The sequence below is a fragment of the Mauremys reevesii genome, linkage group 15 (genome assembly GCF_016161935.1).
Source record: "Mauremys reevesii isolate NIE-2019 linkage group 15, ASM1616193v1, whole genome shotgun sequence".
NCBI lineage: Eukaryota > Metazoa > Chordata > Testudines > Geoemydidae > Mauremys > Mauremys reevesii.
This window is the reverse complement of record NC_052637.1, coordinates 17,897,147-17,915,655: the sequence shown is the minus strand read 5'-3', so window position 1 is coordinate 17,915,655 and position 18,509 is coordinate 17,897,147. Positions and strand designations below refer to the sequence as shown.

The 18,509-nt window shown below is 46.1% G+C and overlaps 1 protein-coding gene across 13 annotated transcripts in view; it reads left to right on the top strand.

Annotated features, from left to right (window-relative positions):
* LOC120383253 (zinc finger protein 501-like) overlaps nt 1-15,217 on the top strand; it is a 56,201-nt gene extending 40,984 nt beyond the window's left edge. For 12 of the 13 annotated variants that reach the window (XM_039501131.1, XM_039501132.1, XM_039501128.1 and 9 more), the window contains 3 exons: nt 3,947-4,119; nt 6,781-6,882; nt 12,551-15,217. In XM_039501131.1, coding sequence (XP_039357065.1) covers nt 3,947-4,119; nt 6,781-6,882; nt 12,551-13,575 — 1,300 coding nt within the window. In that variant the 3' untranslated portion in view covers nt 13,576-15,217. Of the gene's footprint in view, nt 1-2,506; nt 2,523-3,946; nt 4,120-6,780; nt 6,883-12,550 lie in introns of those variants that run through there. The other variant, XM_039501137.1, reaches the window with a different exon arrangement.
* Nucleotides 15,218-18,509: the final 3,292 nt, after the last annotated feature.

Sequence of the window (18,509 nt, the reverse complement as noted above, 5' to 3'; positions counted from 1 at the left end):
CGCTTCACATCCCAGCAGTCACAGTTTTTCCGTTCACGTTTGGCGCCATTGTGAGTCTCTGTGAAGCGTGATTTCTGTGGGAAATGGACCCCGAGCTGCTGAGGACTTTGCTGATGAGTGTCGCCAGCACATCACGTTTGGCAGTCGAGCTATTCCTTCAGCTCCAAAGTGACAGTGAGGAGTCCGACGATGATATCGAGTCGCCTGACTCGTGTGACACTAAATTGCTTGTGGCAGTAACAGAAATGCTCAGCACTGTGCAACGCTGCTTTTGGGCTCGGGAAACAAGCAGTGAGTGGTGGGATCACATTGTCATGGAAGTCTGGGATGACGAGCAGTGGCTGCAGAACTTTCGGATGAGAAAAGCCACTTTCATGGGACTGTGTGCTGAGCTTGCCCCCACCCTGTGGCGCAAGGACACGAGATTGAGAGCTGCCCTGACGGTGGAGAAGCGGGTGGCTATTGCAATCTGGAAGCTGGCAACTCCAGACAGCTACCGATCGGTCTGGAACCAGTTTGGAGTGGGAAAGTCTACTGTTGGAATCGTGTTGATGCAAGTTTGCAGGGCCATTAATCGCATCCTGCTAAGAAGAACCATGACTCTGGGGAACGTGCAGGACATTGTGGATGGCTTTGCACAAATGGGTTTCCCTAACTGTGGAGGGGCGATAGATGGGATGCATATTCCTATTCGGGCACCACCCCACCTGGCATCCGAGTACATTAATCGGAAGAGGTATTTCTCTATGGTTCTGCAGGCGCTTGTGGATCACCGTGGGCGTTTCATTGACATTTACACAGGCTGGCCTGGAAAGGTGCATGATGCACGAATCTTCCAGAACAGTGGCCTGTTCAGGAAGCTGCAAGACGGGACATTTTTCCCAGACCGGAAGATCACAGTAGGGGACATTGAAATGCCCATTGTGATCCTTGGAGACCCCACTTACCCGTTAATGCCTTGGCTCATGAAACCGTATACAGGGAAGCTTGACAGGAGCAAGGACCGGTTCAACTACAGGCTGAGCTGTTGCCGAATGACTGTGGAGTGTGCTTTCTGCCGTTTAAAGGGCCGCTGGAGATCTCTTTATGGGAAGCTAGACTTGGGGGAAAGCAGCATCCCTGCGGATTAGGGATGCTTTGAGGGAGGAATTTGAGGCTGAAAGCCAACAGTAATGTTTGCTGCCTTGCACGGGAGTGAAGTGCAGTGGTTACAATTATTTGCAGTGCCTGTTTTTTCCTTGGGGTATGGTATCTTTCACTTTCTGCAATAATAAAAACTGTTTTAAAAGCCAAGAAATCATTTATTGAAAAGAAAGTAAGTAAAAGGGCAGGGGGGTGGGTTGGTGAACTGTACAGTCAGAGGTTTGAATATGTCCTGCCTGGAGTGCTGTGCAATGACTGCTGCACTTCAGGATGAAAATGCTGCATGGTGATGGGGGTTGAGTGCAGAGGGTAAGGGTCGTAGTTCTCAGGGCTGGTAGGTGAACGTACAGGTGTTGGGGGCAGCAGGTGGTGGTAAGAACCTGGATGCTGGAGAAGGGGGGTTTGAGCTGACATTGGGGCACAAGGGAGAGAGCTTTGGGGTGGGGGGGGCAGCACAGTAGTGCTCTGCCTGCATGGCTACGGGTGACTGCATACAGTCCGTTTGGCGCGCCAGGAGGTTTATCAGCTGCTTTGTGCTTTTCTTTTTAGCCAATTCCTTTCTCCTGTTTTCCTTTTCCCTCCACTGCTGGATTTTTTCTCTCCAGCCCTGCAGCCTCTTACTCTCTCTGGCAGACTGATTCATAACTGCTTTCACCAAATCTTCTTTGCTTTTTCTTGGCTTTCTCCTCAGATTTTGTAGCTTTTCAGCAGTCTGTGATAGGGCCAGTCGATTAGTAGGACTAGTCAAGGACACTGTCGGAAAAAAGACAAAAATTAAAACATTTAATAGAGAGGCAGCATTGTGTATAAACACAGTGAAGGAGTTTTCAGTCTCACTGTAGCAAAGTTTCCACATACCAAACACAGCACAGAGAGGTCACAGCACCGAACACATGGTGAGTAAGGGGGAATTAGTGCAGGACTTAATTAATCCTGGAAGCCATCTTGCTGCCGCGGCTCACCTGGGAAGGGGAACTGATTGGTTCAGGGCTGCACTGGGCTTTCTGTGCATTGGGGAAAGCAGAGAGCTGTGGGGGGGAATCCTGCACTGAACACTATCCCTACATTTTCAACAGGAGTTAATCCTGGAAAATATCTCACTGCTGCGGGTTACCTGGGAAGCAAGGGAGGGTCTCCTACAACAATGCGGATTCCGCCCTGGCCTCTATGCAGCTTGCCTGTGTGCAGCAATGGTCCCCCCACCCCTCGCGGCACAGTGGCGCGGACGCGTTAGCCTGACTGGGACAAGGACCACACTGGCTCTCCCTATAAACTTGCACAAGCGCATTGCCCATGCTCTGGCTGAAACTTTTGAAGAGATTACCGAGGCCGATTACTGCGATGTGATAGACCACATCAATGGGCTATTCCACGTCTAGGTATGCATGCATGCAGCCCTAACCCCCGCTCCTCTCCCGAAACATTTCCATCCTGAAAATAAAAACTGCTTACCGGGAACACGCTCCTCTGCTTCATCTTCACCAACAAGTTCCAGCTGCTGCGACTGGCTACCTTCCTCCTGGCTTGAGAAGAGCACCTGACTGCATGTCTCCTGGGACTCCGGGGTGTCTCCCCCTACCCCAGTACCCTCACTGTCGCTTTCCATCCCCCTCTCCACCTCCCTCTCCTCTCCCTGCTCTGAACTGTCCATCGTGGTCCTCGGATTGACAGTGGGGTCATCCCCAAGTATCGCATCCAGCTCCTTGTAAAAATGGCATGTCGTGGGGGCAGCACCTGAGCGGCAGTTTCCCTCTCGGGCTTTGCAGTCGGCACTCCGCAGCTCCTTTACTTTAACCCTGCACTGCACCGCGTCCCGGTCATGGCCCCTTTCCAGCATAGCCTTTGATATCTGCCCATAGGTATCATAATTCCTACGGCTGGAGCGCAGCTGTGACTGCACAGCTTCCTCACCAAAAACACTGATGAGGTCCATCAACTCGCCATTGCTCCATGCTGGGGCTTGTTTGCCGCGTGGAGGCATGGTCACCTGGAAAGAGTCACTGATTGCATTCCACACCTGGCTGAGCAAACAGGAAGGGGATTTTTAAAATTTCTGGGGCATTTAAAGGGCGGGTCACCTGAGGCCAGGGCAGTAGAGTCCAAACTGATGAGCAGAGTAGCTGAACAGGCATTCTGGGATATCTCCTAATACCCTGGAGGCCAATAACAGCGCTTTTGGTGGCCACACTTGACGAGCATCACCAGCGCTGCAATCCTTAGACCCCAAGCAGACCAGGTGTACAGCCAGCACTGCAGCCAGGGAGTTGCAGCGCTGGATGTGCCTTGCAGGTGTGGACAGTTACTAAGTTGCAGCGCTGTAAACCCACCACCAGCGCTGCAATTCTCCAGTGTAGCCAAGCCCTTATTAATCTCTAGTATGGAAAAAAGTCTCTGGATTTGGTCTTGGTGGGAGGGGGCTGGATCCATGGTATAATAAAGTGATGGTGGTCAGGATCTTGTATTTAAACAAGGGCCTAAATTTAGTCACCTAAATCCATATTCAGGCTCCAGAGTAAGTGGATTTCAGTAGCTTTGGGCACTCAGAACTGAAACCCAGTGTTGCAGGCTCAGCATTTTTGAAACTCTGGCCACTTTTTGAGAAAAGTGAATATGGATTTAAAAGGCTATTGTTTGAAAAAGCTATTAAAACATTTCCCCAGAATCACAGTCTAGAACATCTGTCTGCAGGGAAAGAACCTGTGGGGAATAGGGGTGTGAAACAGACCAAATCCCCTTCCAAAACATCCCCAATCACCCTTCTAACCCAGACAGCCTGCAGAATAACATCCACATTTTGCTTCAGGTTGTGCCATTCCCTTGAGAGACGGGGAAAGGAAATGGCTGGAGTGGAGCTGGTGACCTTTGAGGATGTGGCTGTGTATTTCACGAAGGAAGAATGGGCTTTGCTGGACCTGGGTCAGAGAGCCCTGTACAGGGACGTCATGCAGGAGAATTATGAGACTGTGACCTCGCTGGGTAAGGATTCCTGTCTTCTTGGGTAAGAGAAGCTGTTGGGGGAGTGTCTCTGAAGCATCTGGGTTGACTTCTGTGCAGGGTTTTTCATTGGTCTCCCAGATTACAGGGGAATCAGCCCCTATAGTACCCAAATTCTGTGTGTGAGTGACTGTCCCCCCCACATCCCCTCTCATAGGACAGGAGATTCAGGGACATAATGATGCTGCTCTTCCCTTAACCAGTGTTTTCAAATGAGACAAAGTCACTCTCTACTGACTGTTCCCAAGACTAGTCACATCCTCTGCGCCATCTGACCCATCTGCCATCTCAGAGATGGCCAAGTTTCTCCTGACTCAGCTCTGCCTAAATCCCCAGTGGCCACATTTTCAAACGCCCTTCACCTTCATCTTGCCCATGTTCTGCCTCAGCCAGCTGTGTTGGTGGGCGGCCCCAGATGTTCCTGACTCTTCTACCAATCATGAAGGGCATGGACTAGTGTGAGAGTGCTGCTGTTCATGCCTCATGAGCTACCACTTGTGCTAATGTGCTGAATCTCGGGAAGGAGGATGTTGTTCCTGGTGTCTCTTGCTGGCCGTGGTAGGTCTCAGTGAAGTGCTGGTTTCTCACAGTGAGAGGGGCTGGGTTGTGGGGCTGAGTGAGGGTTTGTGAAGTGCTTTATGGTCTGGAAGTGTTCTGTGGGGTATGTCACCAGAGTAGAAAAAGTGAGGCAAGCTGCTCTTGTTTTTCAGACACTACACTGGGACTCAGGAGACCTGGTTTAAATTCTGCTATAGCCTCCCTGTCTGAGCTTTTGTAAGTCACTCAGACTGTGGCTTTCAAAGGGACCCAGGGAGTTACACATCCAACCCTGTTGACTTGGGTGCCCGGGCCCTTTTAACAGTCCTAGATTTATTCTCTCTGGTCTTCAGTTCCCCCTCTGTAAAATTGAGATAATAATCCACTGTCTGTCTTGTCATTTTAGACTTTGGGACAGGGACTGTGTCTTACTATGTGAATGTCTGGTGCCTAGTTGAAAAACTTTACTCAAATAATAGTTACCTATAGAGTGCTGTTAAATGAGGAAGACATATTTTGTAGGGCAGGATTAGAATTCAAAACAGTCTTGAGAAATTGAAGAAATTACCTGAAATGAGCAAGATGAAATTTAGTAAACACAAGTGAAAAGTACTAATAAACAATGAGAAATAACTGTCTAGGGAGTAGTACTGAGAAAATAGTCTTGGCGTGATAGTGAATCACAAATTGAATGTGAATCAATAATATGATGCAGTTGAAAAAAGGCTAATGCCATTCTGAGGTGTATTAACAGGACTGTTGTATGTAAAACACTGGAGGTAATTGTCCCACTCAACTCAGCACTGATGACACTTCAGCTACAGTATGGTGTTAACTAGTTTTGGGCACCACAATTTAAGAAAGATGTGGACAAACTGGAGTGAATCCAGAGCAGAGCATTGAAACTGATAAAAGGTTTAGAGAACATGACTTGTGAAGTTAGGTTTAAAAAAAATGGATGTGTCTAGTCTTAAAAAAAGAAGACTGAGAGAGGACCTGATAACAATCTTCAAATGTGCTGTTGTAACGAGGACGAGGATCAATTGTTCTCTATGTCCACTTGAAGGTAGGATAAGAAATAATGGGCTTAATCTGCAGCAAGGGAGATTTAGGTCAAATATCAGGAAAACACTTTCTAACTATAAGGATAGTTAAGCACTGGAACAGGTTACTAATGGAGGCTAATGGAATCCCCCTCATTGTAGGGTTTTAAGAACAGGTTGGACAAACACCTGTCAGGCATGGTCTAGGTATACTTGGTCCTGCCATGAGTACAGGGAACTGGACTTAATTGCTTCTCAAGTTTCCTTCCAGCCCTACATTTCTATGATTCTGCAGTTTGAGGCCAGGTTGGATGAGAATGGCTACTCCATCTCCAGAGCTGTTTTCTCTGAGGGGATGAGCTCCATCACCAGTCCTTTGATGTCCACCAGACTGGCAGCTATGGGGGCAGAGCAGATCTCCTGGGTGATGGGGAAGGGCTGAGTGACCATTGGTCACCATGGATCTGCCCTAGTCCTAGTCTATCATGACTCATGAGAAGAGGTTCTTTGCTCTCTGCACTGCACTGGGGGCAGGTGTCTATTGATCTTCTTTCCAGGCCATGGGTGGTGTTACCTCTGTTTATTTCTGAACAACTTGCATTGGGAAAGCACCTAGAAGCCCCAGTCAGGATCAGGGCCTTTCTGAGCCAGGTGGTACATGGACACATAGTGAAAGACTGTCCCTACCTCAAAAAGATCCCAGTCTATGTAACATCTTCCAATTGTGGCTTGTTTTGTGAAGGGATATGCGTTATGGGGCGGGGGGGGGGCGGGAATTGGCAGTGATTAAGACTTTAGTTGTATCCCAGATACCTTCAGAGTGTAGCAACTCTCCTCAGCTCCCCACGGGAATAAGGCAGGGTCATTCCCTAGGTAGAATGGATGAGCTGTTGCTCCAGAGCAGTGTGTCATGGAACCTTTTATGATTTATAGCCCAGTCCCTATAGGGTGGTAGGAGAGAGGAAGGAGCCTATCTGGGTGGGCTATTCAGATCCTCAGTTTGGAAGGAATAACAGTTTCATTTTAATAAACATGACCAGCACTTGTTTCCTTACTCCCCCAGCAAAACCTGACATGATCTCCCAGCTGGAACAAGGGGAGGAGCCGTGGGTCCCTGATCTCCAGGGGTATGAGGAAGGGGAGATCCTGAGGAATGGCCACACAGGTGAGGATTCATCTAAACTGACTAAGAGACCAATTATTGTATCCTCATGGCAGACATCACATATGAATTTTCATCAAGCCCGTCTGACCCTTCAGCCTCTATATTCAGAGGATGTGGAGGAAGGATGGGTTCCCTCATCTCTCTCCTCTGGAGAAGGGTTTGGGAGGTTTGGGGATTCAACCCAGACCAGTAAAAAGTTATGTCACTGCCTGTCCTACAACTATAATGGCTTAAATGCTCTGCTACTGTGGCTTATAGCCCAGACAACAACATCCAGCAGACAAGCCTGTAGGTCACAGCCTGGCTTCCACTGCCCAGTTATTGTTTGCAAAGTGACACCAACACCCCTCCAGTTCTGAATTTCCTGAAAACTGTCTCCCTGCAGTGCCCAGACCGCTCCTAGAATGCTCACAGAAGTTATTAAGTTTGTTGCTCCTTTAAAGAGACAATACACTGCAGCTCATTAATTTCACTGGTGTTTGACAAACCCTCCTATCTCAATCCAAGCACTGAGCTGGTTTAGATAAAGTAAAAAAGTTTCTTCGATTAAAGAGATAGGATTGAAGTACAGGTGATAAAGATAGAAATTGTTTCAAACAAACAAACTTAAAAATGTGCTTTCTAAGACTAAAGTTTAACTTCAACAGTTTACAATTTTTATCTAAGCAGGTTTCTCACCTATATTCAATTCTCAGAGACTTCATCCCCCTTGGTTGAAAGATCCACTTTTCCCAGATATATAAGGGCACTGGGGATTGGGTCAAAAAAAATCTGAGGAGGTTCAACAAGGACAAGTGCAGAGTCCTGTACTTAGGACAGAAGAATCCTATAAGTAGGAGCATTGCCAGCAGATCGAGGGACGTGCTCATTCCCCTTTATTTGTCATTGGTGAGGCCTCATCTGGAGTACTGTGTCCAGTTTTGGGCCCCACACTACAAGAAGGATGTGGAAAAATTGGAAAGAGTCCAGCAGAGGGCAACAAAAATAATTAGGGGGCTGGAGCACAAGACTTACGAGGAGAGGCTGAGGGAATTGGGATTGTTTAGTCTGAAGAAGAAAAGAATGAGGGAAGATTTAATAGCTGCTTTCAGCTACCTGAAAGGGGGTTCCAAAGAGGATGGATCTAGACTGTTCTCAGTGGTACCAGATAACAGAACAAGGAGTAATGGTCTCAAGTTGCAGTGGGGGAGGTTCAGGTTATATTAGGAAAAACTTTTTCACTAGGAGGGTGGTGAAGCACTGGAATGGGTTACCTAGGGAGCAGTGATGAGTCCCAAAATCCTAAGAACTGGTTCCCTACTGGGTCCTCAGCAGCACTTCAGTGGTGGGGGTGGGGTGTCTTCACTCGCTCCGGGTTTTCGGCAGCATTTTGGGAGAAGGTCCTTCACCCTAAGCGAGTGAAGGTCCCGCCACCGAAGTGCCACTGAAGACCCGTTAGGGAACCGCCTGGTGAGTACAGTACAAGCCTCACGTGCCTGTCTCCCACCCACCCATCCGACCCCAACCCACATCCTGCCCGGACTGCCCCCCTCAGAACCTGCAAGTTACTCCTCCTCCACTGGGGTAGCAGCAGCAGCCCGGGGCTCTGGGGTTATTTAAAGGGCCGGGGCTCCCCTGCTTCAATCACCCCAGCCCTTTAAATAGCTGCTGGAGCCCTGGGAAAGCGGTGGGGCTCTGGTGGCTATTTAAAGGACTGGGGTGGCAGAGGCAGCTGGAGCTCCAGTCCTTTAAATAGCCCCTGGAGCCCCCCACTATCCCAGGGCTCTGGGGGCTATTTAAAGGGCCGGAACTCCCCGGCTTTTACTGCCTCAGTCCTTTAAATAGCCGCCGGAGCCCTGGAGTAGTAGCGTGGCTCTGGCGGTTATTTAAAGGGCCGGGGCACTAGAAGCAGCAGGAGCCCTGGACTTTTTAAATAGCCCCCAGAGCCCTGTAGCCCTACCCCAGGGCTCCAACAGTGGGGCTCTGGTGGCAATTTAAAGGGCCTGGGGCTCCAGCCCCTGTTGGGAGCCCCAGGCCCTTTCAATTGCCCCCTGGGGAAGCCAGGCGACCCCTTTAGCAACCAGTTCTACACCGACTTCTAAATTTAACAACCGGTTCTTGCAAACCAATGCGAACCGGCTCCAGCTCACCACTGCTAGGGAGGTAGTGGAATGTCCATCCTTAGAGGTTGTTAAGGTCAGGCTTGACAAAGCCCTGGCTGGGATGATTTAGTTGGGGATTGGTCCTGGTTTGAGCAGGGGGTTGGACTAGATGACCTCCTGAGGTCCCTTCCAAACCGGATATTCTATGATTCTGTGATCTGCACAGGAATGGATAACTATGTGATTATATACCTTTTCTTTTTATAGTCCAGTAAACCTACAAAATTCCTTGAAAATTAAGCCCAGACAATGTTCCTTTCCATGCTGGGTCTGGATGCCATGCTGTTTTCTTCTCTCCACCCCCAGCTGGTGATTTTTACAATGCAAATTATCTTCCTGCAACCTCAAATTCAAATGAATAGCTCACTGAATTTGGCCATAACTGGTTTGAAGTTTTGGCCTCTGTGTGTGGAAAAAACCTGTTCATCAACTCCCTCTACATGCTCAGATTAAACATATTTTAGTCACATACTTCCAGTGTATATCTATCATGTCCTTTGTGATACGTACATCACACAAGAATATTAATGATCAGTGAGTTGTTAGTTTTCCAGTGCCATAGTACATGACACCTTTTAGATACAGATTACAGTAACTCCTCGCTTAACGTTGTAGTTACGTTCCTGAAAAATGCTACTTTAAGCGAAATGATGTTAAGTGACTCCAATTTCCCCATAAGAATTAATGTAAGGGGTGGGGGGCGCTAGGTTCCAGGGAAATTTTGCCAGACAAAAGATTTGTGCGTGTGTGTGTGAAATATATATATTATATTATATATTATATACAGACACTTACAGTATAAGTTTAAACAAACAATTTAATACTGTACACAGCAATGATGATTGTGAAGCTTGGTTGAGGTGGTGGAGGAAGAGGGTGGGATATTTCCCAGGTCAGGGTCAGCCTTAGGCATACACAGCATATGCAGCTGCATAGGGCACCCAAAACTTTGGGGCACCCCTGGGTCTTGGTGTACCCCTTCCGCCTCTTCCTATCCCTGTTCTGACCCTTCTTGAAGGCACCCACCATAGCTGGCTGCTGCAGCCCGATGAGTCTTCCTCCAGAGGGGATCTAGTAACTTAAAAGTGAAAAAGCCTTCCAGCCTGCCAGACCTATTAGCACAACATTGAAACTGTTCATTGAAACTGTTCAAAGAGCCTTTCAAGTGTTAATGAAGCCATTTAACAGGCATTTGCCAACCCCTGGGTATATAGTGTCAGTTTCTGAATTTACTGACAAAAACAGTATGAGCTGAGGGGTGAAAACATTATCTAAAGTTTACTCAGAACATGTTAGTCTACAAGACCTTCGTTTAAAATTTGCTTTACAAATATTTCATTAGTGTGTTGCTGAAGATTACAAAATCACATCTCTAAAAAAATCCTTGCACAGATTTTTAGATGCACCTTAGAGACTAACAAATTTATGCTCAAATAAATGTCAATTGTTATGGAGATCACACAAAGTAAATTAGTGTTCCCTTTTTCTAAAAGCAATGAACATTGTTATGAACACACTAAACCTCTGTGACTGATTAATTTAAAATAATGTCTTTGTTTCAGTGAGTTAAATATGTAGTAATCTGGAATGATTACTTTATGAAGGCTTAAGAGTACATTTAAAATATAAAATCGGCTTAGAAATACTGATTAAGAAAATGTGAAACAGAGAAGAGCTGCATCATGTATTCCATAATATTTAATGTTGTATACAGCAGGACAGCTGACTTGCGCTTACTACAAAAGTTTTGCAAATAAATCTCTGACAAACTTCAGGGCATATCAAAAAACCTGTGACTGACATTTTTTATTCCCAAATTCCCAGTGCTTTTAATTAGGTACCTACTGCATGTTGAGTCTTCACCATCTGGCTTGCAGTGGAAAACATGTTCCATTTTCTTTAGAGAGAAATTGCAGAAGAGTGTTTTTTTTCAAATGTCATTTGTTTCATTTGGGTTCAGGGATTTGGCTGGAAGGGGCTGAGCAGGGAGGGGGAGGGAAGAGAGGAGGGAGAGGGTGGGGCCTGGGCGGATTGGGGGAATGGCCTGGGGTGGAGTATGGGTGGGGCAGAAGAGGTGGGCTGGGAAACTAGCCTCCCCAAGCGGCAGCTTCACCCGCTGCCCATGACAGCAGGTAGGAGCGGGTCAGCTCCTGCACACCCAACGCACACTGCAGTCTCCTTAGGAAGGGACCATATTCACAGAGCCGAATGCACCAGTGCCACACATTCTGCGTGAAGGAGAGGATACGGAGGTCTCTGCAGGGCACTGTGACTCAACGCTGCCGTGATATCCTTTGATGACTCATCCCTAGCCCCCCCCCCCCCCCCGCCGGCTATGAGCCCAGGCTGCTATGGGCATAGGGGCACCAGTTTAATAATACTGCATAGGGCTGCATAAATCCTAAGGACCGACCTGTCCCAGGGAATGTCTTGCTGCTAAATGATGAACTAGCACTCAGCTGAGCCCTCAAGGGTTAACACAATGTTGTTAATGTAGTCTCACACTCCACAAGGCAGCACAAATGGAAGGAGGAGACACAATAGACGCATGGCAGTGGCTGTAAACATTCCCTGCGGAAACTGAAGGTGATGATGAACCCACGCTACCCCACTGGAGCACAGCACTCCCTCCACTTTCCAAAGTGCCGAGGGTTCGTGTGTGTGAGACAGAGATACACACCGTGTGTGTGTGTGTGCGTGTGTGAGAGAGAGATGCATATTGCCCCTTTAAGTACGCTGACCCCACTCTAAGTACATTGCCTTTTTAAGTAGATCAGCAGGTTGAGATAGCAGTTGCCTCCACCAAGCTCCCTCCATTCTGAGCCCTGTCTCATGCCCCCTGCCCCCCGTTCTGTGGAGATGGGATACAGGAGTGAGGGGGAGGAGGGCACCCTGACATCAGCACAGCCTCTTCCCCCCCATCCCCTGCACAGCAAGCAGGAGGCTTCCAGGAGCAGCTCCAAGGCAGAGGGCAGAAGCAGCACACAACAGTGTGGGGAGGTACACCTGAACTGCCCAGCAATTGATAGCCTGCTGGGCAGTTGCTGCACAGGGAACTTAGGGGAGTTGATGGGGGGCTATCAGCCCATGCTGGTTCCAAGCCCCCACCAGCTAGCTCCAATGGGCTGCTCTTCATGCAAGCAGTTGACAAAGCAGGCATCTGCCAAACAACATTATAAGGAAGCACTGTGCAACTTTAAACAAGCATGTTCTCTAATAGATCGGTGACATAACAATGAAACAACATTAACCAGGATAATGTTAAGTGAGGAGTTACTGTATAGCAATAGTGAGTTGTTCTGCATGAGATGGCCAGGCCAGCTGAAACTCACTGCTACAGGAAGCCCCTGGCCTTCTGGCATTGGGTTGCTCTTAGGATCACAGGGGGTGAATAGGATTCAGCTGCTGATCTTTTAATCTCCCTAGCAATTATTTGCTTTTGATCTCCTTTCCTGTTCCCCTTACTGTCATTTCCTTCCCCCCCAGCACTGAGACTGACTCCTGTCTGGATTCTCTCTCTATTTCAGAAGGTGATGGCATGATGAGTGAGAATGAGGAAGAGAATCCTCAGCAGGAAGGTCCTGAGCAAGTGGATCTACATGGGATGGTATCTGGAAGAGCTGAAAAGGAGGTTTCCCAGAATCCTGAGGAGCCAGACATCCGTGAGAGCCAGCACAGGCCAGAGAGGCAGCAGGAAAACCACTCAGGGGAGAGACAGGCTAAATCCACTCTCAGAAGCAGACGGGTCAAGAAAATCAGAGGAACTGTTGGACAGAGAAACCCCACTATAGAGAGACCCTACACTTGTGGGGATTGTGGGAAAAGCTTCCATTGGAAATCAGTCCTTATTATTCACCAGAGAATCCACACAGGAGAGAGACCCTATAAGTGTGTGCACTGTGGGAAAAGCTTCAGACAGAGTTCAGCCCTTATTACACATCATACAATCCACACAGGAGAGAAGCCCTATAATTGCCCTGACTGTGGGAAAAGCTTCAATTGCAGCTCAACCCTTATTCAACATCATAGAATCCACACGGGAGAGAAACCCTACAAATGCAGTGAGTGCGGGAAAAGATTCAGTGTGAGTTCTCACCTTCTGTCACATCAGAGAACCCACACAGGAGAGAAACCTTATGAATGTTCCAAGTGCAGGAGGAGTTTCAGTCAAAGTTCACAGCTTCTATCACATCAAAGAACCCACACAGGAGACAGACCCTATGAGTGCCCTGTGTGTGGAAAAAACTTCAGTAGGAGCTCAACTCTTATTACTCACCAGAGAATCCACACAGGAGAGAAACCCTACAAATGCAATGAGTGTGGGAAAAGCTTCAGTGTGAGCTCACACCTGCTATCGCATCAGAGAACCCACACAGGAGAGAGACCCTATGAATGCCTCCAGTGTGGGAAAAGCTTCAGTCAGAGCTCACACCTTATTAGACATCAGAGAATCCACACAGGAGAGAAACCTTATAATTGCCCGAACTGCGGGAAACGCTTCAGTCACAGCTCATCCCTTATTAAACATCAGAGAATCCACACAGGAAAGTAATGATATAACTACCTCAACTGTGGGAAAAACTTCAGAGTTCAGATTTCACTAATCACCGGAGAATCAACATGGGGGAGACACTGCAAATGCAGTGAGTGTGGGAAAAGATTCAGTCAAAGCTCACAGCTTCTATCCCATCAGGGAACCCATACGAAAAAAGAGACCCTAGGAATGCCTTTAGTGCAGGAAAAGCTTCAGAGAAAAGCTTATTATTCACCAAAGAATCTCACGGGGGAGAAACTCTTTCAATGTCCCGAGTGTGGGAAAAGTTTCAGAACAACTCAGCCCTTACTACACAATAGAGAATCCACAGTGGAGAGAGACCCTACAAGTGTATGGACTGTGGGAAAAGCTTCAGTCAGAGCTCAGCCCTTATTACACATCATACAGTCCACACAGGAGAGAAGCCCTATATCTTCTCTGACTGAAGGAAAATCTTCAGTTGAAGCTCAACTCTTAGTCAACAGCAGAAAATCTTAATAGGAGAGAAACCCTGTGAATGAAAGGAGTGTGGGAAAACCTTCCATGTGAGCTCACATCTTCTATCACATCAGAGAAACCACAGGGAAGAGAGACCCTATAAGTGGCCCAACTGTGGGAAATGCTTCTGGCAGAGCCTAAACCTCATAAGAAATTCCACATAGGACACGCATCATAGAAATGTCCTGGTTAGGGATGATCTTTTCCAATTCCCATGAATTTCAGAGCGTCAGGCTAGGCTGGAATAGCCATGTAGTGAGGATATGCAATGGGTAGTTATTAAAACAGAAAAATGAAATCACTTTCTTGGGACAGAGTTGTACAGAGCAAGAGGCTAGGATGGGATTAGATTGTAACTTCTTGAGAAGCTCTGAACACTGATCATGCTCCATTCAGGTGTTATACATCTAGAATAACCTTTATATTATATGCTATAACTTCTCATTTATTCTTGATAGTGTTTTAGGCCCAAATCCACCATGGGATTTATGCATTGTGACACTCAGATAATTATAATGCCTACCTTTTAGGTTGTTCACAGGAACAACACTGGGATCCACAAAGCCCGAATTAAATATCCAGGCTCCCTTTAAAATGAAGGGGAAGAGAATTAATCTTAGAATGTGATTCACAAAAGCCTTTGCACTAGGTGGGGAGCTCCCTAAGCTAATCAGTAGGAGATGTCAATGAGAAGGGTATGTCCTAAGCCCTGCCCATCTCACGGAGATAGGCACCTATCTCTGTTTCTATTTATGAACTGGGGAAGTTAGACACTCCTCTGCTGATGGCATCCAAGCCAGTTGGTGTGTTCAGAGGCTGCCTACCTCCACACAAAACAGCTGTGGTGGGAAAAGAGGATCTCTCTCATAACCGTTAGCCCCATCATTAGGGCACTTGCCCAGGATGTGGGAGACCTCCCCAACTTCAAGTCCCCCCTCCATCTGATGAAACAAAGGGATTTGAGCAGGTATCTGTCACCTCTCATGTGAGTGCCCTGGCCATGAAACTATGGGTTAGTCTGATACAGAGATCCCTCAGTATCTCCTTATGAAACAGTTCCACTGGATATACATTTTCAGAAATGCTCCCAGTTCCATGTGCAGAGCCAGGTAGGCAGGCAGAGCTTCAGAGTCTCAATGCGTGGATGAGACGATGGTGTAGAGAGGAGGGGTTCACGTTCATTAGGAACTGGGGAAACTTTTGGGATGGGAGGAGCCTATACAGGAGAGATGGGCTCCACCTAAACCAAAGTGGAACCAGACTGCTGGCACTAAACATTAAAAAGATTGTAGAGCAGTTTTTAAACTAGGAGATGGGGGAAAGCCGACTGCTGCAGAGCAGCGTGTGGATCGGACACAGACTTCTCTTAGGGGAGAGTCTGATGATAGAGAATCTCCAGGTTATAGTCAGGAGCAGAGGACTGAAAAGTATAATGTAAGGGCCGGATCAGATGATAAACAGTCACATAAAAAAGAATCTGGCACATCAGAAAAAGGCAGGCTAATAAACAGGGACAAGTTTTTAAAGTGCTTGTACACAAATGCCAGAAGTCTAAATAATAAGATGGGTGAACTAGAGTGCCTTGTGATAAAGGAGGATATAGATATAATAGGCATCACAGAAACCTGGTGGACTGAGAGCAACCAATGGGACACAATCATTCCGGAGTACAAAATATATCGGAAGGACAGAACAGGTCGTGCAGGGGGAGGAGTGGCACTATATGTGAAAGAAAGTGTAGATTCAAATGAAGTAAAAATCGTAAGCGAATCCACATGTTCCATAGAGTCTCTATGAATAGAAATTTCATGCTCTAGTAAAAATATAACATTAGGGATCTATTATCGACCACCTGACCAGGACAGTAATAGTGATGATGAAATGCTAAGGGAAATTAGAGAGGCTATCAAAATTAAGAACACAATAATAGTGGGGGATTTCAATTATCCCCATATTGACTGGGAACATTTCACTTCAGGACGAAATGCAGAGATAAAATTTCTCGATACTTTAAATGACTGCTTCATGGAGCAGCTGGTATGGGAACCCACAAGGGGAGAGGCAACTCTAGATTTAATCCTGAGTGGAGCACAGGAGCTGGTCCAAGAGGTAACTATAGCAGGACCGCTTGGAAATAGTGACCATAATACAATAGCATTCAACATCCCTGTGGTGGGAAGAACACAACTGCCCAACACTGTGGCATTTAATTTCAAAAGGGGGAACTATATAAAAATGAGGGGGTTAGTTAGACAAAAGTTAAAAGGTACAGTGACTAAAGTGAAATCCCTGCAAGTTGCATGGGCCCTTTTTAAAGACACCATAATAGAGGCCCACCTTCAATGTATACCCCAAATTAAGAAAAACAGTAAAAGAACTAAAAAAGAGCCACCGTGGCTTAACAACCATGTAAAAGAAGCAGTGAGAGATAAAAAGACTTCCTTTAAAAAGTGGAAGTCAAATCCTAGTGAGGCAAATAGAAAGGAGCACAAACACTGCCAACTTAAGTGCAAGAGTGTAATAAGAAAAGCCAAAGAGGAGTTTGAAGAATGGCTAGCCAAAAACTCCAAAGGTAATAACAAAATGTTTTTAAGTACATCAGAAGCAGGAAGCCTGCTAAACAACCAGTGGGGCCCTTGACGATCGAAATACAAAAGGAGCGCTTAAAGATGATAAAGTCATTGCGGAGAAACTAAATGGATTCTTTGCTTCAGTCTTCACGGCTGAGGATGTTAGGGAGATTCCCAAACCTGAGCTGGCTTTTGTAGGTGACAAATCTGAGGAACTGTCACAGATTGAAGTGTCACTAGAGGAGGTTTTGGAATTAATTGATAAACTCAACATTAACAAGTCACCGGGACCAGATGGCATTCACCCAAGAGTTCTGAAAGAACTCAAATGTGAAGTTGCAGAACTATTAACTAAGGTTTGTAACCTGTCCTTTAAATCGGCTTCGGTACCCAATGACTGGAAGTTAGCTAATGTAACGCCAATATTTAAAAAGGGCTCTAGGGGTGATCCCGGCAATTACAGACCAGTAAGTCTAACATCGGTACGGGCAAATTAGTTGAAACAATAGTAAAGAATAAAATTGTCAGACACATAGAAAAACATAAACTCTTGAGCAATAGTCAACATGGTTTCTGTAAAGGGAAATCGTTTCTTACTAATCTATTAGAATTCTTTGAAGGGGTCAACAAACATGTGGACAAGTGTGAAGTCACCATGAAAGAGACTTCACACTGAACAACAGAAAGGCAGGGTGAGAAATTCCACCTAGTAAAAAGTGCAAAAAGATTAAGAAAATCCATGCTTGTTGCTAAAATTCCATAGGGAATTTATGCACTTTGAATGAAGTCAAAATTTGTTCTTTCAGAGCATAATTATTGTTTCCTTAAAACACTGAACCCATTGGAGTTCAGATCTATTCCATAAATCCAGACTCTTGGAACAGTAGGAACTCTTACTTGGAAAATACCAAAGTCATATAAGCCTAACAACTTCCACCCAACTATGAAAAATATTGTAGTGCTTCAGTGAAAGCACTGACTCCATCAGTGGGAGAGTTTGTCCCGATGGCATAGGTACTCCACCTCTTGGAGAGGCAGTAGCTAGGTCAATAGGAGATTTTGCCCTTTGACCAAGCACTTTCTACACCGGGGGGTCAGATCAGTTTAAATGTGTAGCTGAGAGAGGAGGGATTTTTCAGACCAATGAGTGATGTAGTCATACCAACCTAATTTCCTAATGTAGATCAGGCCTTAGATCTCTCTCCCTTATAATATTACACTCTATGTGAGAGTGAGGAAAAACTATCTTCTAACTTCAACATCTTTATTCAATATTTATGTTCTAAACTTTAGAATACTTTTATTCTAATTTTAATTGTGTGATGTGTTTTTAACTGCAAAAGTTATGAAATGTGTTAATACCTTATATTCAACACTAGCTTAATTTCACCCTTGGGTGATAACTTAACTAGTTTATCTTTGTTTATTTTAAATACCAAAAGTAGGGTACTTTGTGATAGTTCTCCTTCTACACTTGAACATTACAGTGTGTACTCATTGCTATACAGAATTATGTTTAATAATCTGTCTTTCTTTTCTGCCAATTAATTCAATCACCAGGATCTTCGTGCTAGCTGCCTGTTAACTCTAAGAACACTCCCTCAGCCTGCTTGACTAGCTGTAATTTGAATACCATGGTTAATCAAACTGCTTTCTGAACTTTCACACTTGTAAAATTGCCTATTAACTCCACTAAATCAAAACTAATCCTCTCTGCTCTGTTATATAATAACTGTGATAAAGTTCCTCCTCTACCTTGATGAGTCCTGCACTTATTGGCAGATTTTGCTCGCCTCAGAGATTCACAGTAGCCCTCAGTTTGGCCACTCTGGTGGCTCAAATCTGCTGTTCACTCAGATAACCTCATTACTGGCCAGCATGGGG